At 31.2% G+C, this 18,987-nt stretch overlaps 2 protein-coding genes across 2 annotated transcripts; both read right to left on the bottom strand.

Moving 5' to 3' along the window:
- Nucleotides 1-1,576: 1,576 nt before the first annotated feature.
- LOC137814615 (transcription repressor OFP13-like) lies at nucleotides 1,577-2,926 on the bottom strand. The gene has a single exon (XM_068617436.1). The coding sequence runs from the start codon at nucleotides 2,766-2,768 to the stop codon at nucleotides 1,911-1,913; it is 858 nt and encodes a 285-aa protein (XP_068473537.1). The 5' UTR covers nucleotides 2,769-2,926; the 3' UTR covers nucleotides 1,577-1,910.
- A 10,168-nt stretch (nucleotides 2,927-13,094) lies between these two features.
- On the bottom strand, nucleotides 13,095-14,377 carry LOC137814614 (probable CCR4-associated factor 1 homolog 9). Its single transcript, XM_068617434.1, has one exon. It carries the CDS (start codon nucleotides 14,021-14,023, stop codon nucleotides 13,199-13,201), a length of 825 nt encoding a protein of 274 aa, XP_068473535.1. The 5' UTR covers nucleotides 14,024-14,377; the 3' UTR covers nucleotides 13,095-13,198.
- Between the last annotated feature and the right edge of the window lie 4,610 nt (nucleotides 14,378-18,987).

Genomic DNA, 18,987 nt, shown 5'->3' with positions numbered 1-18,987 from the left:
AATTCCATATTTATTTTTATTTTAACCATATTATTTATGGTTTGTATAATAGTTATTTTTGTTATTTTTAATTAACAGAAGACATGGTTGACTTGATTACAACTTGCCCATTTCTGATGTTCAACAATGTTCATCTTTCTCTATTTTCTTTTTTTACCATTTCTAGATGGTTGGGACCAATGTTAAGGACAGAAACATGTGTAGTAGCGGATTTAAGATAAGATTTTTCACTTGTTACTATTAATTTGTTGGGGACTATAAATTGAGGTGCATTCTTGACATTCTCTTCATCCTCAACATGTCATCATCTTACTTCTCTTGTTTTTTTCAACAACCACGGGTATTGTTGAAAGTGAGTGACAAAGATTTATGTTCTTCTATACTGTTAGGTGGTTTATAAGAGATCAAGATATATTAAAAAACACATATATTTATTGTGAAAACATAGATTTTTCAAATATAAAGATTGAATGTGAATACTTTATTAAGTTTAGCAGTCATTGCAAAATTAAAGAAATTTTTTTGGTGACCTTGTAGAATCTTCTGCTGACAGCTAATATTGAATTCGAAAACACTAATTACATTTCAAGTTTAGACCTATAATAAAGATGTCTATAAAGACAATGTTTTCCAACACAAGCATATGATATGTAGATACATAAACTTACATGTATTAATGTTTTCAGTTTTCTGGCCAAAAAACACCCTGATAATGCAGCTTGGTGCAGGCACACAGGATATAAGTTCAGCAGGACCACGCCAAAATTCTGCGCTGGATTTGTACCCATCATTTGATAATGACTGCCTAATTCAAAAAACTAACGGCTCTGATCTCCCTAACTGTGTCAGTTCTGATGAACTCAACTGCAACATATCCAAGGGTCGATATCTAGCTAGAGAAACAACAATACACCTGTTTATACTCTCATATTAATTATCTCTTTCTAATGTGTTAGATAAATTAATTGTCACATACTTTCTTTTAAACAACTATTAAGTAATGTCATTACAATATTAAGAACACCAACATCTACAGATTATTTAGCACATTAGTTTATACCGAGAAAACATCAATTGTTTTCACTGCAGGAAAATTCAATGATTTATATAGAATTTTTTTTTGTTTGGTGTCTTAGATTTGTCTCTACTCGCCGTTACTTTTTGCCAAATTCAATAATGGTTTCAGACAAGTAAAAGGAATACTTTATATTGATTCAAAATTAATTAATAAAAGTTTTAAAGACTAGAATATATTGATGTATAATACTATTTGTTGATAATATATTTTAAAGTAAATTTATTAACACTTTTCTTTGATTTTAGCAGTTCAGTTGAGGAAGTTTGATTTGAATTTAACTAGTTCTGTGTAGAACCGTGTACTTTTTTTTTAGCAAAACAAACCTCATAATAATTTGTAGAATACACTTGAGCAAAACCTCATTCCGTATAATGTCATAACTCTACTGAGTTCCAAAATACCTGTCTATATTTATTAATTACTTACCATAAAACAACTTTTAAGATTGTTCTAAAAACGATGTTCAGATTGAGAAAAGAGAGAGTGTGTCTATCTCAATGAAAGCAATAGAGGATTTGATGTCATTTAACAAAATAAGATAATGACATTACAGTTCTTGTAAGCATAATAATATAATTTAGGATAAATAAAGAAATTTCTAATCCTTGGCTTCCTATGCAGTAAAGGAAACAAAAATTGACAACCTAGCTCCATTTTCCTGGTACGGTTGCATTTCCTGCTTAAGTGTGACTCCCATAAACACAGAGATTATACAGGAGAAAAATAACCATGGAAGCGCCATCAAACAAAAAAAATACTACTGACTATAAACATAAAGTGGCAAGTATGATAAAGTACAAACACAATAATTAATATTTGCCTTAATGAGTATCTAATTCAAAGAGGATGAAGATGAAGACGAAGTCCTGTCTTTCCTAACTTGTTCTAACAAGAAAGAAGAACTAGTGGTAGCTATATGAACCTCGTCCTCAGCTTCCAAACAGGAAACACAGCGAGTGCTGCAAGAGGAAGAGAGAGAAGAGCTGTAGAATGATAAAGGGGAGGAAGGAGAATGAGAGTTTATATCAGAAGAAGAACCGGTGGTGGAGGAAGAAAAAGTCACCAATAAATCAATGAAAGCACCAACAATATAACCATGGTTGCTTTTTCCATTGACTTTTAAATACCAACACAAAAGCTCTTGGAGACCATCCCAGTCTTTAACGCACTGGGCCTCTACCATCTCCTCCATGGACCTGAGGAAGTCCACGTAAGGGTCCTGAGACTCTACAGACATAACCACGCTGTCTTCGAAGGGCAACGTTGTTGTTGTTGCTGCGGTAGGTTTTTCTGTTGTTGTTGCCGTTGGTTTTTCTGTTGGTGTTGGTGCTGATGTTCCTGCTTTGGACTCTAATATGGAACTTGTCTGGTCGGGCTGGAAGAACAAACGGTCAGAACGCAAGGGGCGAATGAGGGTCTCAAGAGAATCGGGTCTTCTAGAATCTTCTTCTGAAGCGGTTGAGAAGCTTCCGGAGTCGGGAGAGACAGTGAAGAAGGAGTGGGAGCTCTCGGGCATGTCCAAGTAGGCGGGGTTGATGGTTTTGAAAGCGACGTCGTTTGGGGCTCGAAAAGAGAGGGTTCGAGGTTGGTGGCAAGAGGGCCAGGGCCAGGAAGTGGAAGAAGGTTTGGCGGTGGTGTTGGGGTGTGAGTTCTTGTGGAGGAGGGAAGGAAGCTTCATTTTCTTACCCATGGGAAATGAAATGCAGATTCAAATGAAATGAAATTGGGAGTTTCTCAGAAAAGAGAAGTGATGAAGGTTGGTATTGTGTTGGGTTGGGGGCATTAATGGGAAGTCAGATGTGGTTCGGTGGTGTGTGGGTTTGGGTGGGAAGATTTTAAAGGAGTGGTGGGTCAATTTAGAAAGCACTATTGCTGCTACTTCCCCTCTCATATTATTCATTTTTTAAATCCTTTACCACTCAATCAAATAAATACCATATTATTATCATGTATCACAAAAATATAATGAAAGGGAAAATTTAAGAATCATTTTTTTTGTTATACTACAATTCTATCTTATTTTAAATCTTATAATCTGTCTTTATAATTTTTTTACAAAGAAAGTGTAACTCTTCCAATTTTTTCCATCATCAAAACCTAACTCATTCACTACCTCACTTTGAGTTTATTCTATTTGGAGCTGGAAGAAGGATGTTAGATATGTATCCCTACTATCAATATCAATAAGTATTCATTAACTCACATCAAAAGTTATACCATATATCAACTTAACACAGGTTTTTATCTCATCCTGCATTATTAAAAACATCAATTTGACCTAATTTTGTTGGTAATTTTAATATTTTTTATAATAAATCCATCTTCATAACTTACCTAATAAATTTTATATTCAAAACTAACATACAATACAACATTCATGTAGAACTTTAATTATTATTTCTTAAATATACTATAACAGATTGTATTCTATCCTGAGATCTATTTTTTTTTTCAAAAGATTCCAAACAAAAAATATAATATTTTTATCATTCAGTCATTTTAAGTTCTTTTTATTTTCAATTTAAGACTAATCAAACCAAGGATTTTTCAACAAGTTCATTTTCAATAACATGCTTAGAATTTTTTTTATCAGCAATAAAATATAAATAAATGGGAACCACTTCACAGGTAGAATCTTTATACAAAATTTACTACCAACCTCCCAACTAAAGACACCTACCAGAAACTCAAACGGTCTTAATGAATCATCCTCATACAATCCAAAGGATTCATCACCCACATAGAGTAAGGAAAGACAACACAACTGGACTTTGCAAAAATCCAAGACCAAACCTTTACCTGCATCGGCGCAAACACAAACACTTCTATCGCATCTGTCACACCCCTATTGAAGATGACAGAGTTCTTGTGTTTCCAAATTTCACTCACTACTCCAACCCAAATTGTACAACACATAACGTTGAACAAATTTGAAGTCTGACACAACCTGAAATTGTAAAAAGTTTGACTTGGGGTCCTTATGAATTACAGACGAAATTTCAAGCCACTCAAAATAAAGACTCTAGACACACTAAGCAAAGCGGCAAGTAGAAAACAAATGACTAGAAGACTCTTCCTCCTTCCCGCACAGACAACACAAAGAATTTTCAACCACCATCACGCGCCTTACCAGACTAACCCTAATAGCAATCTTATTCTCCATCATCCTCCAAGCAGTGAACAAAGCAAAAGGTAACGCTTTACACCTCCATAACATACTGTAAACTGGAAAAATCTCCCCTACACGATCCCTCCTTACCTCAGCATAAGCAGAATTAATTGTAAAAGTTTGACAACCCCCAGTCTTCCAACCCCAACTATCCGCCTTTCCCAGATCCAACTTCACCCCTTGTAACAACTGAATCAAATGTTCCACCGAAGACTTCTCCCAATCAAAAAAGGGTTTACGTCAGACAAACACCATTAGACCAATATCCAAGCTCAGCCACCTTTGCATCTTTGGCCGAACAAATTGAGAATAATTTTGGGAATACTCCCTTCAGAACTCCACGACTCAACCACCTATCCTCCCAAAAAGAAATATCCTTTCCATTACCAATATTCAACTCAAAATCGTCTTCAAAACTCCTCCCCCAGCCCTCCGACGCCCACACCTCCTTCAAATCTTTCCACCAAAGGAAACTTCTCCTACTTGTGCCTTCCTCTCTCAAACTTCTCCATCCACCGTATTTAGAAAGAATCTCCTTCCACAAACCTCCCTTTTCCGAACCCAACCTCCAAATCCATTTACCTAAGAGCGCCAAGTTAAACGTCCTTAAATCGATAATACCTAGGCCTCCAATATCACGAGGCTCACACACCTTTTTTCAAAAGGCACAAGCGATCTTCTTTTCTTCAAAACCCCAGCCCAAAAGGAAATTCCTTTGTATTTGAATTAACTTATTTGCCACCACTAAAGACAGTCTGAATAATGACATATAGAATCATCTGTAATAATAGTCTATATCTTTTCTATCAAAGTATTCAATCAAGATTTTCGTGTTTCCTTTTTAAAATTGATATTTTACCTCTCCAAACATTCGTGATCTATAAATAGATACACCTCAATAAAAGGAAACTTTTTCGAAAAAGAAGATTAGATCTTAATATCTTTCTAGAAACCAATTTTTGATGCCGCTTGTTAGTTTTATGGGGTTGAGTTCAAAAGGGAAGTGAATTGAACTATCTCAAATCTTCACAAAACTTAGAATGAGATCTTTATTAAAACAGTTGATTACAAGATTTGGTTGCTTTCAATTTTATGTACAAAACCAAAATTAAAAATATTTCAAGAAACTAATGATAGAGAGAGCAGATGCACACAGTTAATTTTATATTAATTCTTTTTTTTTCTTTTTATCAGCAATGGTATTATTATTATTATTTCATCATATCCAAGATCTACATTAAGTTTCTCGGCCACACCAACCAAACTCACTAAAATATCAAAGATTTTGCAAGCACACAACAAAACTAATGAACCTAAACAAATCGATTTTGAATCTTACAAAATTTGTTTTGCACAACTAGTAAAATCTATTATCATACTGTATCTGGAAACCCTATCAACATGCATTCTAAAGACACAAAATGAATTCAAAAAATGAACATGATATTACATATAACATGATCAATACAACAGAAAAGAATACACCAGGTGAAGATATGTTTCTCTTTAAACACATCATGGATCACAAAATTTAGATAAAAAAAGTTTCAAAAACATTCTCAACAACTCAGTTTCAACTATCTCTCCGTAGTAGGAAAGATATTAAAAGCTTTAATTTTGATACCATTACAAATGGTTAGAAATAAAAGAGTTATATAAATTTTATTTTTTTAATAGATTGAAATTTTATTTCAATTTGTTAATTTCACTTACTAAAAATAATTTAAATAATTTACTCGTCATTCTAACATATTAAAACAAAAGAATACAAATATATTAAAAAATTATTTTAATATAATAAAATAGAGAGGATATAAATGAACCCATGAGAGAAAATATAGTATTTACTCTGAAATTTGTAACTATATAATTGAATAATTATATAAAAGATTACAATGGTGTATGGATAAATTTACCTTATAATCCTTTTTTTTCATTCTAATCATTATTCCTAAAATAATGGTAATGATACTAAAAATTAATTATTATTATTATTATTAATACTATTATTTATATTATTTAGTTTATCATGCAAACAAATAAGAATTATTAATATATCTCAACTAATAAAAGAGAAATTTATAATAAATAAATATTAAACTCAAACTTCATTTAAAATAACATAGGTTCTTTCACAACCATTTGTGCTATTTGCACACATTTACACAAATAAACAAACAAAATTAAATTATAATGCTGCATCACTCCTGATCTGCCATATTGCAAAACACTCTGCTTTATTGGTCAACAATTACAAGATCATCATGTTAATTTTTTATTAACACTCATTCTTCTCTTGAATGTGTTGTAAACACAATCATTAACCTACAATCATACCAACTCTAGATATTTATCATTTCTTCATAATAGTTTATCAATACTTTAAACTGTGTAAATTAATCACTCAATAATATATAAGAGCTCTCAAAATCCCTCACAAAACAAGTATACGAGTAGAAGAATATATAGCTTCTAATATTTTCTACTACAAATCGTATTTTCTAAGTATATTATTCTATCACTTATTTAAATTTTTCTTGTTCCTTCCTATTTATATCTAATATGAATAAATCTTACCCTAATTTAACATTATAGACTTTCAAAAAGTTTGTAGCAATTCTAATTGAAACTCTAATTACTAGAAAAAAAACTCTTCTCAATTCTTCTACATTTTTATTCCTAAATCATGACTTCCATCAATATATTGTCAACTCACTTAAATTATTATTCTTTGCCGCTGTTAAATAATATACAAATTAAACCAAGAACATGGAGATTTAAATAAATTCTAACATATTTATTTTTTCAAACTTATAAATATTTTGTTTTTAATTTTCTCAACTAACTACTATAATGTGATTTTAAAATTAATTACTATTTTACATTATACAATGATTCATATATTTATGTAATAGTGAAAAAATATTTATATTATCAATATATTTTGATTAAATTCTACTTTCTTAACTATTATCTCAAAAACAAATATCAGTAAAATATTTTGTGTGAATGATAACAATTTATTCTTGTATATCTTAACAAATATCTTTCAGTAAAAAAATATCAAATGCTTTATAATAAATTTTATATACATCTATATATAATTTCAGTTATTTTTTTTCATGAACTAAATTAGTATAAAAAATATATACTAATAAATATAAAAGTTGTATTATGCAAAGTATAATTTTTTCTTTTTCTAATTAGAAACATCTGACTTTCTCATAAATAAAATATTTCTAAAAAATAGTTCTACCATATACATTTCTTCTCTTCAAAAATCTCTTCCTTATCCCATATCAAATTATTATTTTAATATATATATATATATATATATATCACATTTAATGTAAACACACACATCAATAGGATACACTACACTTTTCACGTGATAAGATTTTGTTAAAAAAATTATATTAAGAAATAAACATATATAACAGAAAATATTTTTTAAAATAGAAAATCATTAAAAGGATAGTTGGTTCATAAATAATAACATGATACTTAAGAACCATGTATGTGGGGATACATAATATTATGTAACTTGTTATGATAGAAGTCTCTTCACGTGTCTCACGAAAAAGGTCCAGAGAGTAGATGGAGACCCTTGAGATAAAGTCACAGAACTGCAAATAGATGAACTGATTGATACTAAACCAGTAGATATATACAAAGGTTTTGCCCATGGCAATGGCCTCTCATATTCTCTTCTTTATTTTTGGGTCTGTCCGAAACATCCAAACATTAATGAGCATCAAAATAACTAAAATTTATTATTTTTAAGTCAATTCAGAAGAGTTTAAAATATAGTATTTATGTGTTTTAAATTAACCAATGCATGCGAATGTACATGGTTGTGACGTGTAATGAATATAATGGACCATGATCCGGTCCTATCTTGTTTTTGATTAGACTGTAATATTGTTTCAATAGAAAATAATAGTGGGGACCTTATATTTTCTTTTCAACTTTTAAATGGAAGAGCAAATTATTTTTATGGAATCCTATCCACACTGCAATGAAACAAGAATGAAGAGGAAATATATGTATATCCAGTCCCCACCACCTCACGAAATTCTTATGGATACTATTATTTGCAACTGGAACAGCAACTTTGAGAGCTTATATTTTTACAGTCTCTTAATTATTCAATCCTAGAACTTTAACATATTCAAAGGCTTTATACTTTTACTCCTTCTAGTTATTCAATACTGGAATTTGAAACATCTTCAAAACTCATCTCAAATCAAACTATCTCCTTCCTTAACTCTATCTTCAGTTACCTTTTATTTGTAATAGTTGAAGTTGGAAATCAATTGATACAGAAAGAACCATCAGAAAAAAATATATTTTAACACTCATCTATTTTTAAAACAAGACTACTTCTTTAAATATTTTTTAATAATAGAATATATATTTTAATAATATATATATATAATTTTAAAATAAGATAATGATTTACTTAGCTGTTGAGTAATTGTATAAAAATGTTATTCTTGCTTAAAAAAATATCAATTCCTAATTTTGGTAAAATTTTAATGACTACTTTTGGTAAGTTTTAATTCATGTTTTTCACTACTGATTTCATACAAAAAGTTTTATTCTGTATTTAGAACAGTGTCACATCATTGGGGCCAGATTTCCAGTTTGTATATTATGTTTATTTTTTTTGTTCACTTGGCTAAACATAATTTTAAGGATCTTACTATCTCAACAACGAAAGACCGTGAAACATTCTCAAGCTAATGTCATCACGTGGTCGGGGTGTCAAAAACAAATACAATAGGAAGAAGAATAAAAAGGTGGACCGCATCCAACTGGATGAACGGACCACCAGCTATTGACATTGGACACTGTCACACTTCATGGAGCATGAGGATTGATTAATGCTGGATTAAGACACACTGACCCACCCTGAATGTGACATGCTAATATCATTTTCAATTTTCCTTTATTGCACCACATGAATGTTTGAATTCATAATTCATATTCAGTTTTAATACATCTTAACATTCATTCAGCCATGCATGCAAGACAATATTAGCTGAATCTATCCATCAAGAAGTCTAGTCAAAACTGTGGTCACATTTCTAATCACAATGATTTTAATAAGATGGACATGGTTAGTCAAATTCATCATACAAGTACAAATAATAGTCTCTTTCCTGAACTGGTGCTGTTCTCAACTTGCCAAGCAAGATGCATGCAATACTTGGAGCATATGCATAAAAAAGATATACCTTTAACTGATAGACCTACTACATCCTCAAACATTACAATCAGATTTTAAACATAAAAACACTTCTTTATTAACCATATTCCATTGTCCATATTCATCCATCAATTACCAGATTGAAAGGAAATGTAATGTTAAATTATAATGTCATATGTTTATTGAAAAAGCAATAAGGATGAACATAGAAGATCAAGGTAGTATAAACTTTGTTTGGATATTTATGAAAGGAAAAGGAAAAGGAAAAGAGGAAAGTCCGCGGCAGAATCCAATTGTTACCAACCAAAACACTAATTTTATCTTATTCCTTCTTTTCAAAGGGTTATCTTTTTCAAAGGATTTACCAGAAAAGCTCAATCTACACATAATAACAGGATAAATGACCTCCTTCCCTTATCTTACTGCTCATAACTTATATCCCAAACTAACCTTCCCTATGTATACTAACAATAACATCCTTTCGAAATTTCAACCTTCTCAAGTTTAGGATTTGAAGTAAAAAATATAGGAAATACTTCTTGCTTAATGAGAACAAGCAATTGTTATTAATTTTTTGCCTTCCCAGAAAAACTCCTCATACTCAATACGGGTTAAACCCGATACAGAATCCATCCTGACAGCACACAGGCCAATTTTAATAGAAGCAATTCAGGAATCATGATATGTTGCTTGCTATTGCCAGAACCGGAAAGAAATGGTTGTAGTTACTCCATACTCTGCATGATTGATTATGTGATCCATTAAGTCCCAAAAAATGCTTGGTTACCCAGTACACATTTTAGGATCTACTTTTCATCCTTGTCTTGCTCGATGAAACCAATTGACCAATTGGGTTGTATTCTGCATGTCATGAATCAGACCTACTTTGAAGATTGCAGAGGCTACCCTTCTCCTATTATTTATCCTCTGCAAAAGTGTTTGTGGGCAAAGCACCTCATGTCTCACTAGTTCACATCCATAGTGGCTCTTCTGGTAATGGCCACCCCCCATATTGGCTTGCATCCAGCAGTTACTGTGGTAGTGGAACAGTCAAACTACATATAATCTTGATGTCCAACGTCACCCCAGCAAAGTTTTTATAATTTTGCATGCATCCCAGATAAAAAGAGTTGACCAACCATTTAAAGCTTCAAATTTTGTAGGTAATTCATGCTTCACCCACCTCTATCCACAAATCTGTTCCCAACAGTTTTTGCTTTCTCAAATTAATAACAAATAAGCTTCAAAAACTGTGGAAACACCAACATCTTGACCATCTCTAAAATTTAGCCATAATTATGTGTGTATTGGATTGTTCTAATATCTCCTCAGCAGCCTCACATGAAGAATCCAGTAGCTCATTCCAAATTATCAGGCAATTCAACAATCCATGAATAAAAGCATGATTCTTGTTACATGAATTCCACTTCATTTTATCTGAACTGCTATTGGAATTGGGTAACATAATCTTCTATTGACAAAAAGCAACACTCTTGGTGTTCTACTACATTCATCTTTAAACCCTTCTGTGATCACCTTTTCTAAAGATCCTTTTCTTTTATGTTCTCAATTTCATATATAGACCCCCTAAAGCCTTTCTTTGAAATCCTTTCCATTAGCTGCAAAGTCAGGTCCAATCAGCTGGTATTTGTCCTCTTCTCCTGACTCTTCAGTGTTCTACAACAATCATCCCTCAACCCTTTTGTGACCACCTTTTCTCAAGATCCCGTTCTCAGGTTCATATATCAGCCCCCAGTGCCTTTATTTGAATTCCTTTCCACTAGCTGCAAAGTCGACTCAAATCAGCTGGGTATGTGTCCTCTTCTCCTGACTCAACAATAATGTTTTGTTTCTTCAACTGTTGAAGCATTTGTTTGATCTCTTAACATCCATCAACTTTCTTGCTTTCTGAGAGCTGACAGCTAGGTTTCCTGGTCCCCTTAAGAAATTCCCCAACTCCATATCCTGCATCCTCGGGATCAGTTTCCTTCTGTCCCGAATTTGGAACCAGCAGGTTGGACAATTGTTATAAGTCAAAATACTGTTTAATTGAGTGAAATTGAACACAACTCAATAAAGTACCCCTCTCCCAAGGAATTGTTTTCCCTTCACAATGGATTACCTCATAATCAGATCACAAAATCTCACTCTACAAATGATACCAAAATAGAATGCCTCCTTCCCCCTTACATTCAAGTTATCCAACTCACAAACCTCTAGCTAACTAACAAATATCATAATTATAATTCCCAGTGTACTAATACAACATAAAATAGAGTAAATGTGTTATCCAAAACATAATTGCCAATAACCCAACATTCTAATAATATCAAGGGCCATAGTCATATTGGTTTAAGTCTCACATTGAGCACACCACCCTTCAGTACTTAACGTAAATGCATGCAGTACAAACAACAACAACAACAACCAAGCCTTTTTTCAGCAAGTGGAACTGAGCACATGGTTCAAACAATTCCAAAAAATGTTGTTGTAAATCACATTTACAAATAAAATACTGGTCTTTTTAAGCCTTGATTGTTTCACCTATAGTTTTCTCAGTCCTCCTTTGCCTTTAGGAACAGTTTGGTTCAAAGGAGGAATGGGGAAGGGAGGGACTTTAATGGAGGAGGGGGAAAGGTAGGGAAGGGGAACGTAGGAGAGTGATTTTGATTAGACATTATGTTTGGTTGAGAGCAAGGGAGAGGAGGTATTTTAATGAAGGGGAGGGGAAATAACCATTTTTTTGTTTGCTAACAAGGGGTGCAGAGGAACTTTAAAATTAATCTACTTTGGTATCTTATAATTTTAAATTTTAAAACATATTTAGACATGTTTTAGTCATTTACAAATTCCTCCCACAAAATCCCTCCACTAAGGGAGGAGAGGAAAAATTACATGAAAAGGGGTTTTGATAGCCTCCACCCCTTCGAAAAATTGAACCAAACAACAAAAGATCATAAAAACCCCTCCCTCTTTCTCCCCTCCATTTCCCTCAAACCATATACTGTGTTAAGGATTGAAATACCCTCTATTTGATCTAATCTTTGTTGAGATTACTACATGCCTTCTCCACAAACTCAAAATTTTTAGGCAATATCCTACCAACCAAGCAATTGCCAGTGCGTGTGAGATAGAAAAGACTTTCCTACCGTTAGAATGGAGGATATAAAAATTAGCATAGGAAACAACAAAAACAAACAGTAGAAACAGTAAAGATTCATTTACCACCTACCATCCATTCTATGCTCTTCTAAAACCCCATGAAAAAAATCATTCGAATAGTAATAGAGTTCTAACAACTGGAGGAAACCATGAGGGGTGTATCCCTTATCCTTACATTTTGATAGGAATGGAAGCCTCATGACTGACACTTTGCAACTGATCAATGAACATTAACCAAGAACACTTTGAACACAAAGATTTCAAAAAGTAAATGTTAAAACCACTAACTATCAATAGAAAATAGATAAGGCGGGAGATGCAAAATTATCACTCCGTTCGGAAATTAAGACTTGTATATATTATCTAACCAAAGACCATACTCTAACTCTATATGTTAACACACTCAGTCAACAATGCGTTGCCTTCTCCTAATTTCTTTCATATGCAGGTGAAACAGAACCAAAAAAAAAAAATTAATAACTCCTAATGACATTGATAAGCCAGAATGTGCAAGCTTTACAACTAACGCAGAAAAAGAAACCTACACGAAGCTGATATATTATTTCATACGAGAAAATTAGAAAACCTCCAAACCATACAAGACCCCAGCATACTGAACAAGTCCATCAGCCTTGCCAAAATAAACCTCTCTTATATTCTGAAAAGCGTGCAGAGTGAGCAAGCTATCAGAACCCGCCTGGTGGCTTTTCCCTACAACTCGTTCCACATTCAGCGACTGGCATACTCGATCCAAACCTCCATGAAGATTTGAGCAGAACCTCATCAAGTGCTTCACATCAAAGACTCTCTCACCGAAAAACACCCTCACCAGACAGAGAAATTCTGCCAATTCCTCCGGCAGAGTGCGCTGGGTCAACAATTTCACCAGGTATCCGAAATCATAGGCACTGTGAAACGTCACCCAGCTAACCGGGTCATCGCAGACCAGACCAGAAGACATCATGAGCTCGGCGAACCGTACAGAGTCGATCCCAAACTCCCGATTCTTCTCAAAATCGATGCCCTGACGCCGTAGCAACTCAACGGAGTCGTGGGCATGGGCGTCACGCGATACGTCGAAGTCTCGGAAGTTGAACTCCCAGACAAAGGCGTTGGAGGTGCCGAGTGTGGGAAGGTTTCCCACTTGATCGGAGAGAGTAAGACCGATCTGGATCAGGTGGAGGCGGTCGACGTTGGCTTTAAGCACGGCGTAGTGCGCGGCTGGTTGGCGGTGGCGGAAGGAGGGGTCGCAGGTGTCGGGGCGCACGACGACGCCGGGGAACTCGGTGTCCATCGAGATGAGAGGGAAGAAGTCGATGACGGATCGGATTAAGTCGAACTCCGATTCCAAATTGGAGGACCACACTGATCGAGTGAGGATTGATCCACGGGGCAGGGCCATTGCTTTAGGGTTTTGCTTTTGCAGTTACGAATCACTTATTTTAGGGTTTGGGTGAAGGAAAAGAAAAGAAGAAGAAGAGGGAGAAGAAGAAGAAGAAAGATTCGAAGGAGAGAAAAAGCCACTGCTATCAACAACTTTTTATACAACACAGTGATGAAAGGTTCTTTCTTCTCGTTCGTCTTTTTATTTTTTTTTGTGGCGATAACAATGAAAAAGAATAACACGAATACAGGAATAATTGCCATCTGATTTGGACTTGTAAAGCAAGTTAGGTTAAAATTTGGCTTTACATGGAGAGAGAGAGAGAGAGAGGGAGGGAAGAGGGCGAGGGATAGAGATTGCGTTCAAATTTCACAATTTGATTATCTTAATGCTGCTAACTGAATCTTATGTTTATTTATTTTACTAAATTACTTTTTTTTTCTTAGTATTTCTTCCTACATATTCAGGAATACTATGATTTAAGAAATCAGATTCCTGCAGATTCTAAATTAAAAAAAAAAAAAATCACTATCTCCTGGTGTTTTTTTCACTCGTTACAGATCTAGAATATATTTGTTTTACATTTTAATTTAATTGATTCGCCATTTTATTTTAGATAGAGGTGACTTTATTTCATGGCCAGAATTGTAATGTGCTAAAAGAATTTAGTTGTAACATATATAATTAAATATATAAATAATAAAATTAATGATAAAAGAAACATTTAAAATAACGTAGATAATGTTCATGCATTAATGCTTCTTTTATAAACGAGTTAAAAGAATTAAGGTAAATTATTTTTGTAATTGTTACATGATGAAAAAATAACTTAGTACAAGTGAGAAATATACATAAAAAAAATATAAAACTATTTAAAGAGTTATATCTAAAACAACAAGTTTTATTGGGTTAACTATAACATGCTCTTCTAAAAAAACAAACTTATATAATTCTATGTGAGATTTGCTAAGGAGTAAAATAAAAACAAGTAAAACTACCATATTGTATCCATTAAATCTAGTAAGTTTATTATAAGTCCTATTTAGATGTAAAATAATATAAAAAAAATAACTTTTATTTTATTCTCATGTTGGTCTAATGTTAGTTTGAGAGGTCTCCTTTGATGTTTATATTTCTCTTTGGATTTAAATCTAGGAAGTTTCATATTTTCTTAAGATTATTTAGTAAGAAAATATTATTCAGTTACGGTAACCTTAATATCATTTGTTATATAAACTTTAACAAACATGATTTTATTTTCTTTACCGTCTTACAATTATATGAATTACTCTCAAATACAGTATTTATAGTAACTTCTCAAATTTTTAATCTCTTAGAATTTATAGAAAGTAATAATTTTAAATAAAAATAAGCTACACAATAACCAAATCACAAAAATCAACAATTTGATAAAGAAAAGATAACGAGGAGAAAGAAGAAGGATGATGGAGAAGCAAATAAAGGTGGAAGAAGAAGAAACTTGAGACATTCGTGCCTTGAGTAGTAAGGAATTCTCTTAACTTTATGTTCTATTTTGTGTTTTTTCTAAGAAAGAAAAACTATTATGAGTTATTGAAATTTGACATGGTTACAATTTGTTGGGTAGATCACAAAAAACATAAAGGTAATACTAAAAATCCACTAGGCAAGTTTCAAATCGTTGAATAGTATTTATTTAGATGAATTATGCATAAAACTCTAAGTGTTATTTTTTTTTTTTTAATAATTCACTAAGTAAATACTATTTCTATGGGTGAATTGAATTCAATACAAAAGAAAATTACTCAAATTTCTAGTTCCAAATTCATGCTTTGTTTGAATTAGGAAATGGAAATGAGGGAGTGAATTTGAGATGATTTGAAGAGAATGTGTAAAAAAATGTAAGATGTTTAGATTAAGGTAAATAGAATGGAAAATGTAGGAAAAGAATATGCTGTGAGTGATGTGATGGGTATGATTGAAATTATATTTATTTTAATTGATAAAAATGTAAGTTTACAAATTTACCCTTATATTTAAAAATTGTTAAAAAAATAATTTATTGATTTATTTATAAATTATAACTATTTTTAATTAAAATATTATTTAAATATTTATAATTATAAATATTTGATAAAAACTTATTTTTATATTTATAATTTATTATATATAATATGATTAATTATTTATTTTATAATAATTATTTTTTTATAATTTTAATTATATTTTTATGTTCAAATTGTAATTTTATTTTAAATAAAAATAATAATAATTTGAGTTTAAAATAAAAAGGATAAGAAAGTAAATTCCGCATTTTCTTTTTTTACTCAACTTTTACTAGGATATAAATTTAACATATATATAGAAATAATTTTGGATGAGTCAAAAATGAAAAATAAAAAAATAACATGTAAAAGAAAAATGATGAATTGATTAAACTTGATTAAACAATTTTTTTTTCTTCTCCGATTTTGAGTCTCTCTTCTTCTTCAAGTTTTTTTTTTCTTCCATTGATAGTTTTGGAATGAGAGTGTGTGATTATGTTCATGTTAAAATTAGGATTGACTTAATGGTAGATACAAAAGAATAATGGTTTTGGAGTGAAGAGAGTGATTGGAACCGAAGATTATTTTATTTGATAAGTGAGATTTGCTCTCTCTTTCTTCATGTTGTTGCCTTAAAATGAGGAATTAAAGAAAGAGTGGGAAGTCAATTTGCCTATAAAAATTGTACATTAATATTAAATTAAGAAATAGTTTAATTTTTTAAGTAATTCATATAAAATGACAAAATACTTCATTCTAATACATCAAATTACTATTTATGGATCATTATTATTTCTGGGTGTTATGATTTAGTGGATCTTACTCAATATGAGTTTTCTGGAAAACGTCTTAATCCTTATAACTTTGAGAATGTTAAGAATATGTGTGTGGTTCCTATACATTTTTGAAAAGTATGGATGTATATGTGGTTCTTTATACCTTCATGGAGACTAAAGATATGTGTGTGGTTCTTAAATATTTATAGAGACTATGAAAGTGTATATTGATTCCTTAGACCTTTATCAAAGTAAGGAATATTTGTGATAATGATGCTTCATGATAATTGTTGTGGAATGATTATTATTATTGATTTATGTGTGAACTATCTTGTATATATTATTATCATTGGATCAAGTAATCTTTCTTCCTAAATTTTAACATTTTTTTATATTGTTTATATAATTTTTTTTTAATATTTTCCAACGAAAAATTTGAAGGATCTTCTAAGCTTTTGATATGTATTTAATAAGTTTAAGATAGTTGTTTTGGTTAATTTTTCTAGGATTGGGTTAAAAGTATTTTAATAAAATTCAAGCTATCTTCTCTTTGGATGGTATGAATGACACCTTCTTCAAACATGGGAAAAAGATGACATTTTACAAATATTAGATGGATCATAGTTTTGGTGGAAAGGTATGTAGTATATGATGGAAGTCGAAGAGAAACATTGGATTAGAACAAACTTCAAAATGAAAATACTTGAAATAATATTTGATGACAGTGTAAAATATTTGAAAAAATTAAAAAAATTCCAGAATTAAGTTTGAGAACCTATTTATTCATGAATATGTGAATAAATTTGAATATCTAACCCATTTTATTCCCAAACTACTTTGTTGATACCTAAAATACAAAAGTTTAAAAATAAGCCTAATTACGAAATTAAGATTATAGTTCCTCCAATATTTATTCAAGAATTTTCAAATATTAATAAAGATGATAAAAAAGACTATATGGTGATAAAAATTCATTAGAGAAATCTTATAGAAATTTGGAAAGGAGGAGTTCTACACCAAACCTTAACTTCATCAATGTGGTGTATCCATACATCAACAATAATAACAATCATTTGAAGTTTAATGTTTCCATCATTGTAGTAAATTACACTTTATTTATCACCATTTTCTTCATAACATGTTTTTTTTTTAAATTACATAAAAAAAAATTGGAATTTACAAAAATAAAACACATTAAAACTAAAACTCTTTCATTCATATCAAATCAATGACATACACATAAAAACTTTCACACATTTATACTCATTTTAAACTTCACTTTTTTTTTTCTATTCTCTTACTTTCATCACTCCACAAAGACTAAGTAGAATTTCTCCTCCTAATTCCATTTTTTTCATCCATAATGCTCAACTCTAAAATTTTACTTAAAAAGACTAAATTCAATTTCGACCAAGAAGTGTTTCAAACTTCAATGTAATAAATATTTCCAAAACTTAAATTCATTAAAATTAGTTTGAGTAATTGTGTTAGATGGGATAAAAAGATTATAGATATTAATAATTTAAATATTTTTATAATTGTTGAATGTCATAACATCTTTATATCAGAGAATAAAGAAATCATTTTTATCAAAATCATCAACCAGTCATTATAAATCTTTATGTGATAAGATTTGTGTTTTTTAATCAAGATTTCACATTATGTAATATGCTGTTGATTAAGTCAGTAATTTTTGTACTGATAAATGTTTGTACAAAAAATATTCCTAAATTAATGTAAGATATTAAATCAAATAGCAAAACTTAATGTATAGAAAGAAGGAGTCTGTGCACTAATAATATAAAGAGAGATTACATGTTAGAAGGGTTTTATTTATTCCTGTTTATAACGCTTCAAGTTGTTCAAGCCAACAGAAATTATGTCAAGCATTCTCAATGAAAATTGGCAATAATTTTCTTCAAACATACTACTGGTTTTCACACCGATGTTCATCCAAGACATTAGGAGATAAACTTAGCTCCCAATCAATACTAAAATTGGATCCCAAATCCACGAATAGAATCACGTTGACATTGAAAATTATGGAACACATCAAGTACCAATTGAAGACAATGCTTACACCCAAATAACATTTGCCACATTTTTAATATAGCTTCCCACTAAATTTAAAGCCAGAAAGCAAGTGAATAGAAAAGAAGAAGATCAAAATGGGAAGCATTAA

This window comes from Phaseolus vulgaris, chromosome 1 (genome assembly GCF_000499845.2).
Source record: "Phaseolus vulgaris cultivar G19833 chromosome 1, P. vulgaris v2.0, whole genome shotgun sequence".
NCBI classification, from domain to species: Eukaryota; Viridiplantae; Streptophyta; class Magnoliopsida; order Fabales; family Fabaceae; genus Phaseolus; species Phaseolus vulgaris.
The sequence above is the reverse complement of the archived record's forward strand: the minus strand, read 5'-3'. Positions and strand labels throughout refer to the sequence as shown.

Bases quoted from the DNA above. Each gene is read 5' to 3' on its own strand.
- LOC137814615 (XM_068617436.1), bottom strand. From the start codon at position 2,768: ATGGGTAAGAAAATGAAGCTTCCTTCCCTCCTCCACAAGAACTCACAC.
- LOC137814614 (XM_068617434.1), bottom strand. From the start codon at position 14,023: ATGGCCCTGCCCCGTGGATCAATCCTCACTCGATCAGTGTGGTCCTCC.